General features: G+C 46.6%; 1 protein-coding gene across 1 annotated transcript; it reads left to right on the top strand.

Annotated features, from left to right (window-relative positions):
• The first annotated feature begins 376 nt into the window (after positions 1-376).
• Positions 377-15,014, top strand: LOC119407270 (class E basic helix-loop-helix protein 22). Its single transcript, XM_037674159.1, has 5 exons — positions 377-946; positions 1,552-4,198; positions 6,662-6,767; positions 11,499-11,869; positions 12,691-15,014. Exons 2-5 carry the CDS (start codon positions 3,956-3,958, stop codon positions 12,946-12,948), a joined length of 978 nt encoding a protein of 325 aa, XP_037530087.1. The 5' UTR covers positions 377-946; positions 1,552-3,955; the 3' UTR covers positions 12,949-15,014.
• Positions 15,015-17,670: the final 2,656 nt, after the last annotated feature.

Genomic DNA, 17,670 nt, shown 5'->3' with positions numbered 1-17,670 from the left:
GAGAGGGAGTCGCAAAGATCAGAAAGAAAACAAAGAGAAGAGATATGACTGCGACCGGGACAAGGATGCAAGGAGGAAAGAAATGAGAAAGAGGGTACGTAAAATCAAAAGATAAATGACAGAAGAAAAGTAAAACGGGGGAAGATAGATTTGGGGAAAAGGGGGGGGGGAGTACAAGGGTGCACTTGCGGGGAGGTGTCAATCGGTGGACCACCGGCGAGGGGTTGGCTCGGCCACCCTTCGCCTTTCCCACCCTCCTTCACCCTCTCTCAGACCTCGAGAGGATGCCCCCACCCCACCCTTACCCCCGAAAAACTTGTCTGGTTTGCTGCTCCCGGAAAGCGCCCTTCCCAGCAACTCCCGCATGTTCAGTGGCGAAGTGTGAGCGACGTCGAGCTGACGTAGCCTCGCGTGGAGGCGCTGTGCTCGCGATGGTCGCCGTCAAGTGAACCTGCGACGTTGCTGCCCGGATCGAGAGGGTTTGTTTGTTAGTTTGTCGATCAACTCTCGCGTCTTTTCTTTCAACGTTCTTTGCTTTCTTTGTTTATTTCGCGGTGCGTAAAGTGTCGGTGAATGTGAGAACAATTCAGGTTGCAACGATGGACGGCGAGGATGAGGGCAGGATTCTTTTGTGCCGTGCTTGAAGCATCGCGTCGTCGATGAATGACAAGGGGTACTTAGCATCTCGGTCGGTAATGAGCTGCATCGTGAAGAAAATCGACGATGGTGTCGTGTGAAAATCGCGTTATGGATCCAACATCGAACGCTTCTTGCTCTTACTGGGACCCCGATACCGTGAACTGAATCGATGGCTGCCGCCGGTGTACAGCTACTTCAAAACAGCCTAGCGAATCTTCGAAAACAAAGCGTACTTCCAACAAAACCAGGATTTCTGGATTGCGCCTGATTGTACCTCGCTTCTCTTCATGCAAGGGATCGACAGCCGGTAAGTGAATGTCTTGCATATTTACACAATCTAACGATATCTGTTACTGAACAACCATTAGCATACCAGGTGTTTTATCAAACGTTGCAATGAGTATTTATGATATGAGTACATATGAGTACTTATGATCAAGTTAATATTTCTTGTAATCGACGTTTCGGTTACGTGTCAGAAAGCGAAATTTGATTCACGACAATTTGCACTACAATTACAAGCGGAGGTGGGCTAAAACGTTTCCCGATAGCTTTTCAGTATCCAGACGGCGAATTACTCAGGATTCGTGAAGGAACTGTACTTGCTCACCAGAGATTACGATTGCTGTGGTTTTCCTTCAATGATCTTTTTACAAACAGCTGCATAAAATCTTGAACTTCTGGGAGATGTAGTTTACAGAAGAGGCCTTTATGAAGAACTTCCAGGTTTTGAAACCTAACTGATCGATTTATAGCATTTCGTAAGTATTTTCTTGTTGCCGTTACGCACCGTAGACTCTGTGTCAACTCCTGTTGACGTCATGTACAAACTTTGCACAAAGCTAGCACTTCACATTAATAGGTAGTAAGTTTCCTGTACTGAATCTACTTCCACATTTTGATGCCTTACAGATTCACTCATCTACCGGCGCCTCCTACCAGCCGCCGGCAACGAAGTCAGAAACACTGCAAACTTGCCACCGATCCTTTGTGGCGATAGCGATCACCACGTTCCCGAGGGAACAGATGAATTTCCCGATCGTTGGCACAGTATCGCAACATCACGTGAGGTTGAAGATGAAGCGCATCCTTATAAAACAAAATGTGGCTAAATGAACGAAACAGATAAACTGTAATGCTCGCGGCGGCTACAATGTGATGTTTTTGTCGTTGCAAGCGGACTCACAAGCGAAACCACCCATGAAGAATGAGACAGGAGGAACTGTTTGCACAGAGCTCGTGATATCAACTTATATGTAGATTGAAGGTGAAAGATCAAGAACAAGAGCACATAATTTAATGCTTGGAGTGAAACTTCGAAGCCAGGCAACAGTTTGTCAGTGAAATTCGTTTCTGAAAGGGGATGACACTACACCCCTAGCTTGGAAGCCAAAAAACTTGTACGGAGTCTGAACACGCAAAGACTGCCTCGGCTTGATAGAAACGGTGTGATATATGTTCAGATAAGAGTCTCAGGTCGGGAAAGGTAGCCTGTGTATTAATACGTATCATCGGAAAAGTAGTAGCTGAAGAACCAAGAAAAGATTATGCCGCACATAAGCGTTCAATTGTATCCGCTGTTCTGTTACAATTTTTGAGCAGCAATCTTTACTAACTTCTATTCGCGTGGAGTACCAAAGGTTTTCGTCTCTCGTTAATTTAATGGGTGAGTAGTTTGAATATCGCTTGCAATTTATTTCGGATAACCCGCGTTCTGTAAAAGAAACTAATGAATTGTCAAACGGATGGTGATGCTCCGTGAGTCAGCTGAATGCTAAGGAAAAACTTGAACGGAAAGGAAATTTCATACCGGTGCTGTACACAACATGGGACACTGGACACTAGAGTTTCTCTTGGAAATCATCTTGCTGAATCTACTTGCGATCAGCACACGTGCAGACTAAAAGGCAATAGCAGCACAAACTAGTACTAGTGTTTCCGGACTTGTGCGTCCGAAGAAATTATTAACGTTCTGCTAAACTCGATGTTCATAATTTCATCTTATCCGTTGCTCCTGATCGGAAGGGTTGCTATAAAAGGTTAAACTAGGGAGGACAACAGCATCGCGTATTCTGCGACTGATATCTCCCGTATTCTTAGAAAGGCTACGTCAGAATTTTGGCCTTTACTTTCTGCAAACTGCCTTAAAATTTGCAACACACTTCATCGCAACCGCTAATTTTCTTAATCCTCGGATTTTTCTGCTGTCGGTACAGCAGTTCTTCCGAAAATAACTTCGTTGAAAGTCTTTATCATTGTTTTGCGTGCTTCGGTGATTAGCCTGCATTCCAGACAGTTTAAGAGTGACATTACAACATAGAAATCATCGCTTCATTGAATGTGCAAGAATAGTATGAGGCTTAATATTAAACCCTGCTAACCTATCTTAACATATCGGCAGTCATTACCTAGAGCTTAAAACTAGTGTCGCGCTTTACCAGTCATCAAACACAGCACCTTCAATCTAACCAAAAGAACTCCAGGCTCTAGAAAGCCGAAAATCACTTAATCTCTGCCATAATTATGAAGTTTTGACCAAACTGCAGATTGAAGTGACCATTTCAAGGGTTTCCTGATAAATAACATGGTAGCCTAAACATCAGAACCACATGTAAAGATACTTTGATATTCAAATTTGTGATGGTTAACCGCATTGGAGTTCGATACTATTCTTCGCGACGCCCTGCAGCTCTAAGAACAATGGCGTCTTTTTGACAGGATCACAGAAACTTAGTTGGTCCAGCTGTTCCCCTTTATCAGAGAAGTAGTTGACCCAAAAGATTGAAAAACAGATTTACTGCTCTAATGAAACTATCGCTTAATGCTGCACATTTAGACGACGCGTAAAGCGGCGATAGCTTTAGCTACAACTACGCCATATCTCCTTTACAAGAAGAATCTTCTTCGACGTTGTAAACATCGGCATACAGTCAAGTCCTTCTTGTGCCCTGTCTACTGACCGTCACCTGTGTAAGCAGATCTCCGGACTAATAAAAAGCGAAAACCGGAAGCCTCAGTTCTGCGAGCTTGCCGTCAGTTCGCAAGCTTTCGCTGGAAGTCTTCTCACGAGGTTGTCGCCAGAAGTGTCTACTTGAACTCTTCACCGGCCGGAGTCTTCAAACGGAGTCTTCATCTGAAGTCATCGCCAAAATCTTGACCCACGACGTTTCATCGGTTGTCCTAGCCGGAAGACCTCAATTGAAGGCGTCCAAGAGCACGCGGTCGTTGGTCCAGACTTCGAAGACGTCTTGTGCAGAGCAGTGCCGCTACATGGAAGCCAGCGCGGGTTTTCGCATCGGCTTCCCGTACGCCCTACATGCTCCAGGTCTGTACGGCCCGTCGTCCTTCGGCAGCCCACTGTCCGGGGACTCAGCGACCGCTGCCGTTCTTCGAGGCAGCGGTGGCAGTGGTCGCGGCGGCGCCTCCCCACCAGCCAGCGGCACGACCCGGGCAGAAGTGGCGGACCTCGGTGGGGGCGAGGAGCTGCGAAGCGACGACGACTCACCGGGACCCGTCGCCCACAGGATGGGTCTGCCGCCCACCAGTTCATGCTTCGGCGGTGAGTGTGAAGCTAATAGGCCCGTATTCACAAGCCAACCTTATCCTTAGCCCATGTCTTCCTTAAGTTTCTGTACTCTCTACGTACGTTATAAGGGCACGAAAATTGTAACAGTTCTTTTTTTATTGCCACTTTCAACATGTTATACAAAAACTTCGAAAAAACATTTTTGGTCCCATAGCCTGTCTGGCTAGTGTCAGGACTAGTGGTTAGACATATCACATATCTCAGCAAGCGGTACCAACAGTGACAAACGGAACAGGTATAAATGCATATGCTAGATTACACAATGTACTTTTAGAGACAAAGAAAAGCACATAAATAATTATCAAACTACACCACTATTGGCTAACATGAAACGCTTCCTGGCCGCAGAAAAGTTGTGTGCTGCTTTCATATCGGCTGGTATAGCATTCCAAAAGTTAAAGATAACTACAGGATTGGCTTGTGAATGCTTGCCTAGAGTGTTTATCAAGCGCACTAAGGGCACAGAACCGATAAGGAAGACGCTATATAAGGTGAGGTTGATTTGTGAATACGGGCCTAAGTACTGACGATGGTGATGCATGTACTCATATGCGTCCGAAAGGGGGGGTGGAGAGCCCCCACCCCCCGATCATGTAAAGGGTCGCTTAGTCAGGCCTATACCTGTATTCGGTCACATGCAATCTGTATCTATTTAAAGTGCAGGCTTACGAACATGCCAGTTTTTTACGATGATGGCGACCGAGGAACCCTGATGTTGCCTCCTCAGAATATTTTACTTCCCAGCTTCACCCCCTAGAAGCCGGGCACTAAAGGCAGGCAACTGTGGGAACCACGTCCTCCCTCCACATTCGTATGTGCACGCAGTGCGACGTTGGGTTTCTTTCCGACTCGGCCACTGGGAGGAGGCGGGGCCACTGCGTTGTATCTTCACGCCTCCCCCCCCCCCGCCCCCCTCATGTGGAGAACCTGCGTACGCGTATGCATGTACTGACGGAACAAAGTGCACGAAGTTATCAGCAGGTGACCGAACGGCCTAAGTTGGAGCTGGCACTTCGACAAGTGCAATTGTCCTGACTTTGAATTTATTGAGTCTTATGAATGCTTGCAGATATTTCACTCGATTGTGACCCATTGCCGTATAAACTAGCAAGATACGTCAATGTAAAAGCAGTTCTTTTCGTATATGATATGCCGTATTTACATATAGTAACGAGAAAACACCACCGCCACAGCACAACTCACTTGTAAAGCTTTAATAATCCCATGAATGCAGATGGATTGTCCATTTACGAGCGTGACTCTATAGAGATGCTTCCAGGCACACCCTTCTGCCTTTTTTTGTTAGTTTATGCTTATCTCCGAATTGTTCATTCTTTTGAGTGTTCCACAAAAAAATCTGATTGGATATGCAGACCTGCGATTCATCATGCAGATAAATGCCTTACTACAGTTATTTCAAAGAGTTGTGCGCAAGATTTCGGGCTTCTGCCCTGCTATTCATAGTTTGACACGGAATCATCGGCACAATCATTTCACGGGCTACGATGCATAAAATTTGCCAATTCTACGAAACAAGAGTAACACTGGCGTATCTAAGGGGGGGGGGGGGGGTTGGGGGTCTCAACCTCCCCCTCTCCTTCTGAAAATTTTCAGTTTTGCACGTTTATATATCTATATATATACATTCACACATACAAACGCACTCGCGAAGACACATAAAATGTAGTTCGACTACCCCAAGGAAAAGATGTTCTGGCTACGCCCCTGACGCAAATGGTGAAAGAAAGTACACGGATATCTGAATTATGCAAAGAGCGTTGGAGAGCCCGAAGAAAGTTTCCAATTGTTCAGCAAAGCTTCAACTTCGGTTAGTTCTTATGACATTCTAATGTGGTTGCGCTGAGCGAGCGAATGAACTAAGAAAAAAGAGGACACATAGGAGAGAGCAGGACACAAACAGCAGGATGCATACAACAGGACGCATAGAACGGAGCCCCTACTTGTCCTGTTTTTTTTTTGTCCTTAGTACTTCGTGTCTCAATCCGCCATGGTGGTCTTGTGGTTGTGGTGCTCGACTGCTGACCCGAAGGTCGCGGGATTGAATTTCGGCCGCGGAGGCCGCATTTGGATGGAACTGCAATGCTTGAAGCCCCTGTGTTTAGATGAAGGTGCAGGTTCAAGAAGACCAGATTGTCGAACTTTCCGCAGCCCTCCACTACAGCGCCCCTCATAATCAAATAGTCTTTTTGGGATATTAACAAGAACGTGACATGACTAGAACTTTATTTCAGTCCCGAGGAAATTAGATCTAGAGAGACAGAGGCCCAACAATTGTTTTTTTTTTCGCTCAGCACAACTACATAAGAATGTCGAATTGTTTATAAGATAACGCGAATATCGTGTGCAGATGCAAAGTTTATGTTTTGCTCGGAAGCTCCAGATAGAACGCTTCTAACGCGACTCTCCTTAACGTAGTGTCAGTCCACCCATCCACCCTGGCTGCAGAGATGTCGCCCACACAAGGCCATCACGCGCTGCAGAGGCAAAATGCACCCGCACTCGCAACACCACTTGCACCCAGGTGAGTGTGACAGCCAATGCCAGTAGCCGAATACTTGCCGTATGTGTCTGTGACACTTATATTTTGCTAACAATAAAACGCAGGTTGCGTCGCTTGTCCATGCTATCAGCTTTGGCTGCTCCACGCAGCCGTACAAACCCCTTGCTGACTTATTCAATGCAACACTAGCAGGCCTCCGTGTTTTCGGAGCTTATTGTTCTTGAAATTCGGAGGGTGTTTTTTGGAGTTTATTTTTTGGGCGGAAATTTGGGTTTTATCGGAGTTTATTTCTCTTAAATCCCCACTTCTCCGAAATTCTTAGTTTAATGGGACTCCAAAGTAAAACAATGAGTCGGTTTGGATTGATAAATTGCACCCTGAAAACGTAATGTCGTTTTTATACCATCGTATGCATAATAATCGAAAAGAACATGAGGGTCAAAGTTTCATTTTAAATTTCGTGCCGAAATTTCCGCGTGTGACGTCACGAATTTCAAAGTTATTATTTCCTATTTTGGTGAGGTTGGCTCAACGAAATTTGTTGAAACTTGGTGTCTTAAGTCTCTGGCCCTATTAGAGGACAATTTACTTTTTAGCGATTAGAAACTACGCGGGCCCTACTAAACGCCGTCGAAATGTGTGATGTCGGGGCGATTAATGCGGGAATTTCAAGGTGGCTTCGCCACCCGTATTTTGTTCTTGCGCATTTTCTTGCGGCAAGCGCGGTGATTTTCGTATTGTGAAAGAGCATTTTAGTAATACTGGAAAAAAGTCGCAGTTTTGCCGCAAGGGCGAATCAATGAATGCGATAGCAAGAAAAGCGGCCCGTGATGGACGCGCTGCTACGCTGCAAAAACATCTGCCCCCCGGCAGCAACTACCGCGCAAGCAGGCAGCGGAAGGGCAAGGTTCTCCCCGCGCAAATATTAGAAGAAGCGAGTGAGCTGGCCGACGACCTTTAAATGCGCCCGTTGCACTCCTCGCGCCATCTCACTGGTAATGAAGAAACGCTTAAGCGCCTGCCGTATCCGAGTCCTGCCAGCGGTAAAGGGTGTGTATATAACGCTCGCCGTTAGCTACCTGAAGGATCTGCGCTTTGTGGCGTAGTGGTTAGCGCCACGCGCTGAGGAGAGAGATGTCGCTGGTTCGATTCCACGCTTTGGAAGCATTTTTCTGAATTATTTTCTTTGGTCCATTTATATATATATATATATATATATATATATATATATATATATATATATATATATATATATATATATATATATATATATATATATATATATATGTATACACACATATAGATCCTTATTCGTATACGGTGCATGACGGCGGCGGCAAAAACCGGCCGAGACTGTCCATATAATTGCTATCGCAATAAAATCGTTTTTCTCTTTAGCGTCTCTTTAATTTTGCATTCTCAATACTGCAAAATCTCAGATAAATGATATCTGAACACACGAGGCATAGTTTAGCTGTCTGGAGGGTTTGAACGCAAAAATACATATGCATACAGGCTCAAATACTTGAATACAAAACACCTACATTTGTACCTATCACAACTCTAAAAGCTTGCTGTAATAGACACAAGCATATTTTACTAGGTTGCTGCACTTCTGGAAGCACGCTCCTTTCGATTGATGATTCTCAGCTTTGAAAATGCCCTTTCAACGTTTGCGCTAGAAAGGGGGTAGCCAGAAGACTCAGCGTACAGCGACGAAGCGCTGGTCACTGGACAGTATGGAGCCTCCAAGACGGCAGGGATTTGACAATGTTACTGATTTCGTAGCTCTGATAGTTCTCCAAATCACTCGACTGGCTCATGTCGCCAGTTTCAAGAAACACTAACCTAAAAATCGGCGCCTAGGTTTTAAACACGCCGACTTGAACACGGTATCAAAAAGATTCACTCGTGCACTTAAGTGCATCGCAAAGGCTTCTCTCAACTGTCTTTCTCCGCTTTTCAGCGAAAGCAGCGTAGTATCTATGAGGTTCTACGACTGTCGTTGAGCAGTCATTCTCGTCAACAAGTTCGAACAGACTTGCGACATCTTATGTGAATACGTCAGATGGGTCGCGCCATACTGAGGCGTGACCCATCTGTGCGATGGGTGCGGTCTACGAGATACTGTTGACGTGTAGTAGAGTTTATATTGGCCAAACCGACCGCTGGAACACGTCCTTTCGATAAATAACGGAACGGGGTCATATTGACCGTTAAAATCGGAGTTTATCGGATAAATCCGAATTCTAAATAATTTCACCGGCGAGTGTTTATCGGATTTTTTCGGATTTATCCGAAAACACGGAGCCCTAGACATGAGGAACCTAACTGGTCGAAAGCGACGTAATGTAACTAAAGTTACTCACTGATGGCTACAAAAGAAAAATGATGAGTGGGCGAAGCTGCGGAGGTTCATTGGTAAACCGTGAATCTTCCGTGAATTCTGCCCAGTACATCATCACCGACGTGAGATCGGGCGCGTTTATACTAAAGGTTCGATGAGTTATGACGACTTGCAGCGCACTTTAATTTTACATGTACGCTGTGAATTTTCATTGTTTAGAAAACCATTGCTTAGAAAACATCTGGCGTCTTTCGTTAAGCAGCTGGCGTCTTTTCGTTTTGCTTTAGAAACATCTGGCGTTCTTTCGTTTTGCTTTTACAAAACATCTGGCGTCTTTTGTTGGTTTATTTCATCAATCAACGGCGGTTTTGAACAAATTTTTATTGTTTAATCACGCACAGGAGAAATCTCACCAGGCACTACCTTGGAGGTAAAGAATGGCTGCTAATGGGAATGAGAGACAGAAGAAGTCGGCTTTTAGCTAACGCTGCGAATTTTTTATTGTTCACAACGCACAGGAAAAATCTCCCACCGGCACCATAAAAGTCACGCCATATCCCGCTAAAGGGGACCATGAGGCGATGCGAAGCAGCGTTTCGGCATGTCGAGCCCGCGTTTCAGAGGGGTAGTGTAGAGGGGTAGTAGAGGGGAAGCGGAGAGGGGGAGTGGAGAGGAGCTGTATGGAGAGGGTTTGTGCATGTGCAGTAGGGTGGTCACGCCGCACACCACCGCTTTGAACTCCGCCAAAAGATGATTCGCATCTAAAAACGATTGATGCCTCTTTCATATGGGTCACGACACCTGTAATGTCTAGCTCAGGGATCCTGAAGCATTCTCAGCGTGTACTTTGCCGAAATTAAAAGTAAATATTACATTAGTTTTCTTTCCCTTTGGGACCTTACGAAGTCTCAGATAAAAGCCATATGTAGCCGTAAAAACACTCCCTAAATGCTTTGAAAAAGATCAGATCGGCTAATAACTAGAAACAATATGCTAACGAACACTACCAAGATGACCATCCCATTTTGGAAGGCGGGTAGAGTGCATCTGGAATATGATACCAGTAGTGATCTGTCTCTAACGCAGACGCTTTCGTGTCACTGAGGCGGAAATGGGGGCGGTACTCTGAAGTGTTCACCTCTTGCTCTAAATGCTTTCGCAAAGGACAGAACAACATTAATTCTAAACATAGTCAAAAGAGACTGCTTACTGCTGCTGTACCTTAGCATAGTCCTTTATTACGTGATCGCTGATGAACACGAAAGTCTTCTATACCGAGCTCCAAGGAGGACAGATTGACATCATTTCCGTCACGGAAGCGAAATGGTTTAGAAAAAAAAAAATGTTTGACGATTCAAAATACGTGCTGTATATAGGATAGTGGCTAACCTTGTTAAAAATGAATAATAGAGAAATAAAAAAACAAGGCAGTTGATTTTTTGAATGGGTACAACAAAGGCATATTTTATGTTGCAATAATCAATAATTACATTTCATAGCGAATATGGGTGACTTCGATGCAGGTGACGTTGCTGACTGCTGTTTTACTGCTTTTTGACTCGATGTGCCACCATCTTTAGACTTTCACCATCGCCGCATGAAACGGTTGTGGAAGACCCTTCCACAGCTTCCTTACGAAGTTTATTGGGGACGCGATAGATAAGTTGAGCCAGAAACAAACGCATCACCAAGACGCGTAGCAACCTTTACTTTCATATAATAACTTCTTAAATGTGACCCCCTAGGGGGTCTAGTGGCTATGGTGCTTGACTGCTGACCCAAAGGTCGCGGGATCGAATAGCGGCCACGGCGGCCGCATTTCGATGGAGGCAAAATGCTGGAGGCCCGTGTGCTCAAATTTAGGTGGATATTAGTAAACCTCACGTAGCCGAAATTTACGGAGCCCTCTACTCCGGCGACCCTGATAATCATATCGTGGTTATGGGACCTAAAATCCCAGCAATTCTTAATTCTTCACTGTGCACGTAAATGGACAATCGGTAATATAATAATAACAGGTGTTGGGGTTTAACCTCCCAAAACCAGGATATGATTATGAGCGATGCCGTAGAGCAGGGATCCGGAAATTTCGACCAGCGGGGGTTCTTTAACGTGCACCTGAATCTAAGTACACGGGCCTCAAGCATTTTCGTCTCCATCAAAAAATGCGGCCGCCGCAGCCGGGATTCGATCCCGCGACCTGCGGGTCAGCAGTCGAGCACCATAACATGTAGACTACCCTATTCACATATATATTGTTACAATAATTTATAGTATTCTAAAGCGAAGCCTGATAAGGGTGTTTACTTTTTAAAATGTCTAGCACAGTTTAATGCTGCCAATAAAGTCATCCGGCCTTCAAGTACGCCCTTTTGGGTGAAACTGACCTTGCTGGTGACCCGCAGGCTCCGTCGTCTCCGTCGGAGCACGACCCTCCCTCGCAGCCGTCACAGCGGCCGTATCGGCGCCGCAGCCGAGCCTGACCAGTCTGCCGGGCCACCAGCCCGGTGAGCGGCACCGTGCCCCGTCGACCCCCGAGCCTCCTCAGGCGCCGCCCGCGAGTCAGGCGTCCGCCATGATGGCCGGGGGCCGCAAGCACCGGCACGCCAAGACCATGCGGCTGAGCATCAACGCGCGCGAGCGAAGGCGCATGCACGACTTGAACGACGCGCTCGACGAGCTGCGCTCCGTCATTCCGTACGCGCACAGCCCGTCTGTGCGCAAGCTCTCCAAGATCGCCACGCTCCTGCTCGCCAAAAACTACATCCTCATGCAGGTAAATACGTACTAAACTTTCTGCCTGTATGTCCTCATCTCTTTATCTGCACCTCCTTATCGGTCCTTCAGGGTCTACCTGCTTAAGTGTGCAGGCGTCTCTGCCTCTCGGAACATCTCTCAAAAACTACCCCTTAAATCACGCTTAAAATCAAGGGCAGAAATCTGGAGGCTTAGGAAAGGGTCACCCATAAACTGAGGACGACGCAGCGACCCACGGAAAGGAAAATGACAGCTGCAACCTTAAGGGACAAGAAGAGAGCAGAGTGAGTCAGGGAAGAAACGGGTGTCGGCGTGTGTGTCTAGAGGCCTATCTGTCCGTTGTGCTATCAGTTCGTTCTTCTGTGGGACTGTCTGCTAATCCACCTGTTGGCGTGCCCGCCAGGTAGTCTATCCGTCGGTTGGTCTATCTGTCCATCCTTCGGTCTGTGTATGTGTAAGGTACGCCTGTGTGTCGCTGTGTCTCTGTCAATACGTTCATCAGTCTGTTGGTTTGCCTGGTGTCCTGTCCATCAGTCGGTCTAATATTCAATCCTTCTCTTCGTCTGTCTGTTCATCCATCTGGTGGATTGCCTATCCGTAGGTCTACTGGTCCTTCCCTGTATCCGTCTGTGGACAGATACGGCCGGTTAGGCGTACGATAGCTAATCGGGCGTGCTCTTGATTAGTGTTCCTGACTTTTCTTTCATTGCTCTCCTAGGACACGATCAGTGTAGACGTTTGGGCTGCTTCTTTACAAGTCTAAACTGGTTCTGCTTTCTAGTGTCAATTTGTTTTATTTCACCTAGACATCTATCCCTTCGAAACTGTCTATCCTCGCAGGCCAATGCCCTGGAGGAACTGCGTCGCATCATCGCGTACATGAACCAGGCCGGAGGCGTGGCCATCCCAGCCGCAGCCGCGGGTCCCCTGGCGGCTTGCTGCCCCGTGCCGGCACAGGTGGCCTCGGTGCCAGAACCACGGCGGGGAAACCGGAAGAGGAGGCAAGTTCCAGGGAACCCCGAGTTCCGGTCTCTTCTCGCCATTCGCGACCGCGCTGAACGGCGGAAGCCCTACGGACTCCGGAGGCGGGACCAGTGACGGCAAGCCGTGACTGTACGCGAACGCGTCGCAAACCTTGACTATATGTCGCTTCTGTGTACGTCCTTGTTGTGACAATGCGGTTTCGCTGCTGTCTACGTCACGTTCACAACGGACAAACAGTGACGTCATCGGCGAAGAACAGTGACGCCATCCACAGCCATGTTCCCTGGACTCGTTGACGAATGCGCGTGCTCGTTTGTGCGTACGCTCCTGTTGTGATTTCGCTTGCTGTCTACGTCACGTGCACGGCGGACAACAGTGACGTCACCAAAAGCCGAGTTTCCTGGACTCGTTGAGTAGTGCACGTGCGCCGTTCCCCAAAGCGAAGATGGACGCTAGGACACATCTGCGCTGTTGAGTCGTGGTACTCTTTTCGTGGCCCGCGTGGCCAGTGGATAAGTGTGCGCACTGCGCTCTTCGAAGCGTCACCGCAAGGACGGCAACGTTTTGTGCGGTTAAGGTTTGAACGTAAACACGGCTTTGCGAGCACATGTCGCTACACGGCACGGATGAGCACGCGTTCCCGTCAAGCCTAGGACAAGGTGTAGTCGTTGGAATATTTAGGCCTTGCTCTAAACGAGAAGAAAAAAAAAAAAACAGGCTGTTTGGCATTGCTCTTACGATGTCACGAGTCGTACTGTAGGAGCCGAGCGAGAAATATCCAGGAAATCGTGTTTTACGAGGCGATTACTCTTTAAGAGGTGTCACTTGATAAACCACAGTTGTTGGTCACCCCAACTAATTTCGTCGTTCGTAGCGCTCTTTTAAATTCGCGAGTGGGAGTCGATCGCGAAAATGAAGTATCAAGAGAGCCGTAGTTAACACGTTTCGTATGACTGAAATATTCCGCAGGTAAAGTATACATCACTAAGAAATCAATAATTATACACGTACTTTGGTTTAGTGGCAATGTCTTACAGTATCTACCGCCATACGAACTAAGGGCAGTGGCATTCACAAGCTAGCTTGTACCGGTGACTTGCTTGTGCCAAATGACTATCAACAATTGGAAAAATCACTTCACGATCTTAATTAAAAAAGTAGTTCATTTAACAAAAAAAGTCGCATATCAATATAATATAGGACACTGGCTGTAATGTTTTACACGACATCTAAATTTCTCGACGTATCATACGCTATTGAATGCGTTGACTGCGTTCGCGTGACGCGCCATAGCCTCAATATAGCAGTGCTAACCTCTTGTCTCAGTTGGGTTTCAAAAATCATGCAATTACCCGGAGAGCTCTTGTCAGAAATTAGCACAAAATATTGAGGGCGCCTCGACGTCCTCTTTGATAGAGCAGTTCGCCTTTTTGTTATCTCGAAAAATTTGTTCGGGTTGCAAAACTGTTGCGAAAGGCGCGAATCAATTGTGACCAGGGAGAGGTTGTTGAAGAGCACAGGTTGTAATTCGGTAACCGCTGTAGCCAGAACATCGACGCAACTACAAGCGCCGCAAATAACATTTATGTGTTCAAATGGCTAATGCGCCAAATAACGCGATTCTCTAGTTGTTGTTACAGCTAAGCTGTACGGCTATGCGGAACCAAAATTCGTCCGTCCTATGTGCGCGAAAACTCCTAGCGCGTACCTGTCAAAGAAATTGGGTGATTCTCACTACTCGCCACTGATCCACTAAAAATGAAGAATTTGACACACGGGCGACAAACATCAATTAAGATTTCTGGATAGACGTAACCAGTACTTAAGAAAGACTTTAACGAATCGTCAGGATCAACGCAGTGATAAAACACTGGATCCACACGTTTCAGCATCGCCGGTTAATCATCTGTACGGAAGTGCTTTAACGGTGATTTTTGGAACATCTTTTTTTTTGGTCTTCTATAATCCCTTGTGTACGTTAGGCCGAGGCCTAACAACTTATCTTCTTTTCAACTTACCTGCTTTGGTCTGTAGGTGTTAACAAAAGTGCTGCCCCTGACTTTCTTGTGTTCCTCGAGTGTTCGTTGTGTCCCAGCTCTTCGGTGAAGAAGACTCCGTCAACGGACTTTTTCAAAACGCGGTTGTTCGCGGTGTGAACGCGAGCGTGCGAGATTTATGCATAAAAAGACTGAAGAGTCGACTTCAACTTGAGAGTCTGGGCCTCACTTTTTTTTTTACCAGTGCGCCACGGCACCATCTCTTCAAAAACTCACAGGTTCCCTAATGCATTCGCCTAAGACGACTCGAAGGTGAAAACCATCTTCTTTTTTTTTCTGTCGATGTATTGATCCTCCCCCGCCCCCATCCGAAAGCTTTCTGCGCCTAACGTGATTTTGCACTGCCTCCAGGATCGGAGGCATTACAAGCTTGCTGGACCTCATCTGGTTTTGCACTGCCTCCGTGATCGGCCCACCTTTGACGAAGTGACAATGTTATGCGATGAAGTGATAATGATTTCAGAAATTTTGGTGACCTGCGACGTCACGATGATTTTTTGCATCACTCGTGTTGATGCCACGGGACGACGGTCGACGCCGACGGTGAATTCTCGCGTTGGACGAGACATCTAAGGCTTTCGACTTAATAAGAGAACAGACTTCGTGTTTTAGCAGTGAACATAATACCCTACGGTAAGTACGACAATAACGTACTGTAGTGGTTGGCATGTAGCCTTTTTAGACTGCAAGACCTCTATTACCACTTTCATCTTATGACGTTACCGTACGCAATGCGCAAGTCGCGCGGCCGAATAAATTTAAAGACGACTCCGTGCCGACCACGACGGCACGGTATTTCCGTACTTACCATACGGTTAACAGGCACTACTAAAGCGCTCTACTGTGTGTCACTAAAGCCGTCAACGACGTGACGTATTGTGACAGTATTTCTTCAAGTAACACTTTCCCACACACCTTGCTTCACCCACGTGCATGGCGACATAGAGTTTCTCACAGTAATACCTAGAGGGAAATCTGGCGCCACCATCTATGCGAACTTCTTAAGGGGCGTTGCGCCATAGAGTTTGCTAAAATTAACTAGAGGGGACTCTGGCGCTGCGATCGTTCAGCTACCATGGGAATGATGGGTAGTACACAAATTTGCCTAGTCTTCGTGCTTGCGGCTTCAAACGTACTTGTGGCTTTGTTTATTGCCGTGTTTTGGCGTTCGTTTCGGATAAAAGAATAGACCGCTGTGAACTTCGTGACCAGGTTTGATTTGGTTAGCCTAAAAAAGTTAAAGTGGTGAAGTGGAACTACTGACTTTTGCTGAATTTAGTTTTGCGACAAAGCGGATGCAGCCGACGCGGAGCCAAACGGAGCCGAAAGAACGAAGTTTAGACAAATTTGTGTACTACCCATCATTCCCATGCTGGCTGAAGCGTCATGCGTTGCAGCTCCCATAGACACTAGCGCCAGAGTTCCCTCTAGTAAGTATTGTAGGAAACTCTATGCGTTGCGCCACGGCAAAAGAAAGAAACAGACGACAAATAGTCGCAGAGTGAACGCTGACCTTGTCGTCTGCCTTCAAAGTTTAGTAGCCGCTCGTTACATTTTACGTTTCGTAAAATCGTACATCGGTGCAGGAAGTTTTCAAGTTTAAATAAAACTCGTTTCTGCGTAATGTTAGAAAATAAATTCCTTACTACGTGCTGCTTCACTACGAAATTAACCATTTTGATGCAAAGAACGCGTTGTAGCCAGACAGGTCTCCGAAATGTCCAGGTTCTTCGCGAACGATGCCAATCCGAATTCGACATATCCCAGAATTCCCATGCGTACGACGACGTCGCAGTGCCAGTTTGTCCTCTATACTCCATCTCACCGCTACCGTTCAGCACCAAAGCAACTGGGCGTAAGCCAACCACGTGCACAGCTTGCGGAGCACAACGTAGTTCCAGATATCATTACGTTACGATTCGCAGGGTTGAGACATTTTCGCTTGTTTAGCTCGTGGAACTTCGCATCAGTACGTGATGTGCTTATTCTTCATCGCATTTGCGTCATATTTATTGAATTGTTGTATCAGTGACCACCGGTAACTGTGGTTACAAGTGAACATGACAGCGTCCACGCATACGCGACCGCCCGCTTCAATCTGAACTTGCGCTTTCTTCTTGCCCACAACGCTGACAGCAACAAATAAATGCTGAAATGGATCATCGCTCTGTGACATCCCATGTTGAGGACAAAACATAAGGTACGTTGTGTCGTTATTGGCGAGATCAGCTATTTGTTTAGCCACGCCTGCTAAGCCAAACGCGCCGAGAATTTGGTAACGGTTCATGAAAATAGCGCAATGTAGTCACCAATACATTGCTGACGAAGCGTCAGGACATAAATTTAAAGCAAATAGAAGCGTCAGTTTGGAACTTGCGGGTCACACTAGGCACGACGACGAATTCATAAACTCGAGGCGGAGGGCGCCAGCGTGAATGGCCGCAGCCATGTCACTTTTTTTTAGGTGCTGCCGTCTGCTCGCTTTACTCGCATAACGCGTGCTGGCTAACGCCAGGGGCTTATCGAGTTCCTACTATTACCTGGAAGGAAAACTGGCGCTGCGAGCTGTTGTATGCATGCGAATGATGGGATGTGTCGGATTCGGATTGATATCGTTCACAAAGAGACCGGTCACCTCGGTACCAGGTCTGGCTAGAACCGTTCTTTTGGTTAGCCTTCCTTTGGAGGCATAGAGTTTCCTAAAATTAACTAGAGGGGACTCTGGCGCTGCGATCGTTCAGCTACCATGGGAATGATGGGTAGTACACAAATTTGCTTA

Source organism: Rhipicephalus sanguineus, chromosome 10, assembly GCF_013339695.2.
Source record: "Rhipicephalus sanguineus isolate Rsan-2018 chromosome 10, BIME_Rsan_1.4, whole genome shotgun sequence".
Classification (NCBI taxonomy): Eukaryota; Metazoa; Arthropoda; class Arachnida; order Ixodida; family Ixodidae; genus Rhipicephalus; species Rhipicephalus sanguineus.
The sequence above is the reverse complement of the archived record's forward strand: the minus strand, read 5'-3'. Positions and strand labels throughout refer to the sequence as shown.

Bases quoted from the DNA above. Each gene is read 5' to 3' on its own strand.
- LOC119407270 (XM_037674159.1), top strand. From the start codon at position 3,956: ATGCTCCAGGTCTGTACGGCCCGTCGTCCTTCGGCAGCCCACTGTCCG. The intron at 4,199-6,661 runs GTGAGTGTGAAG...TCCTTAACGTAG, and splicing joins CACCAGTTCATGCTTCGGCG to TGTCAGTCCACCCATCCACC. The intron at 11,870-12,690 runs GTAAATACGTAC...CTATCCTCGCAG, and splicing joins AAAACTACATCCTCATGCAG to GCCAATGCCCTGGAGGAACT.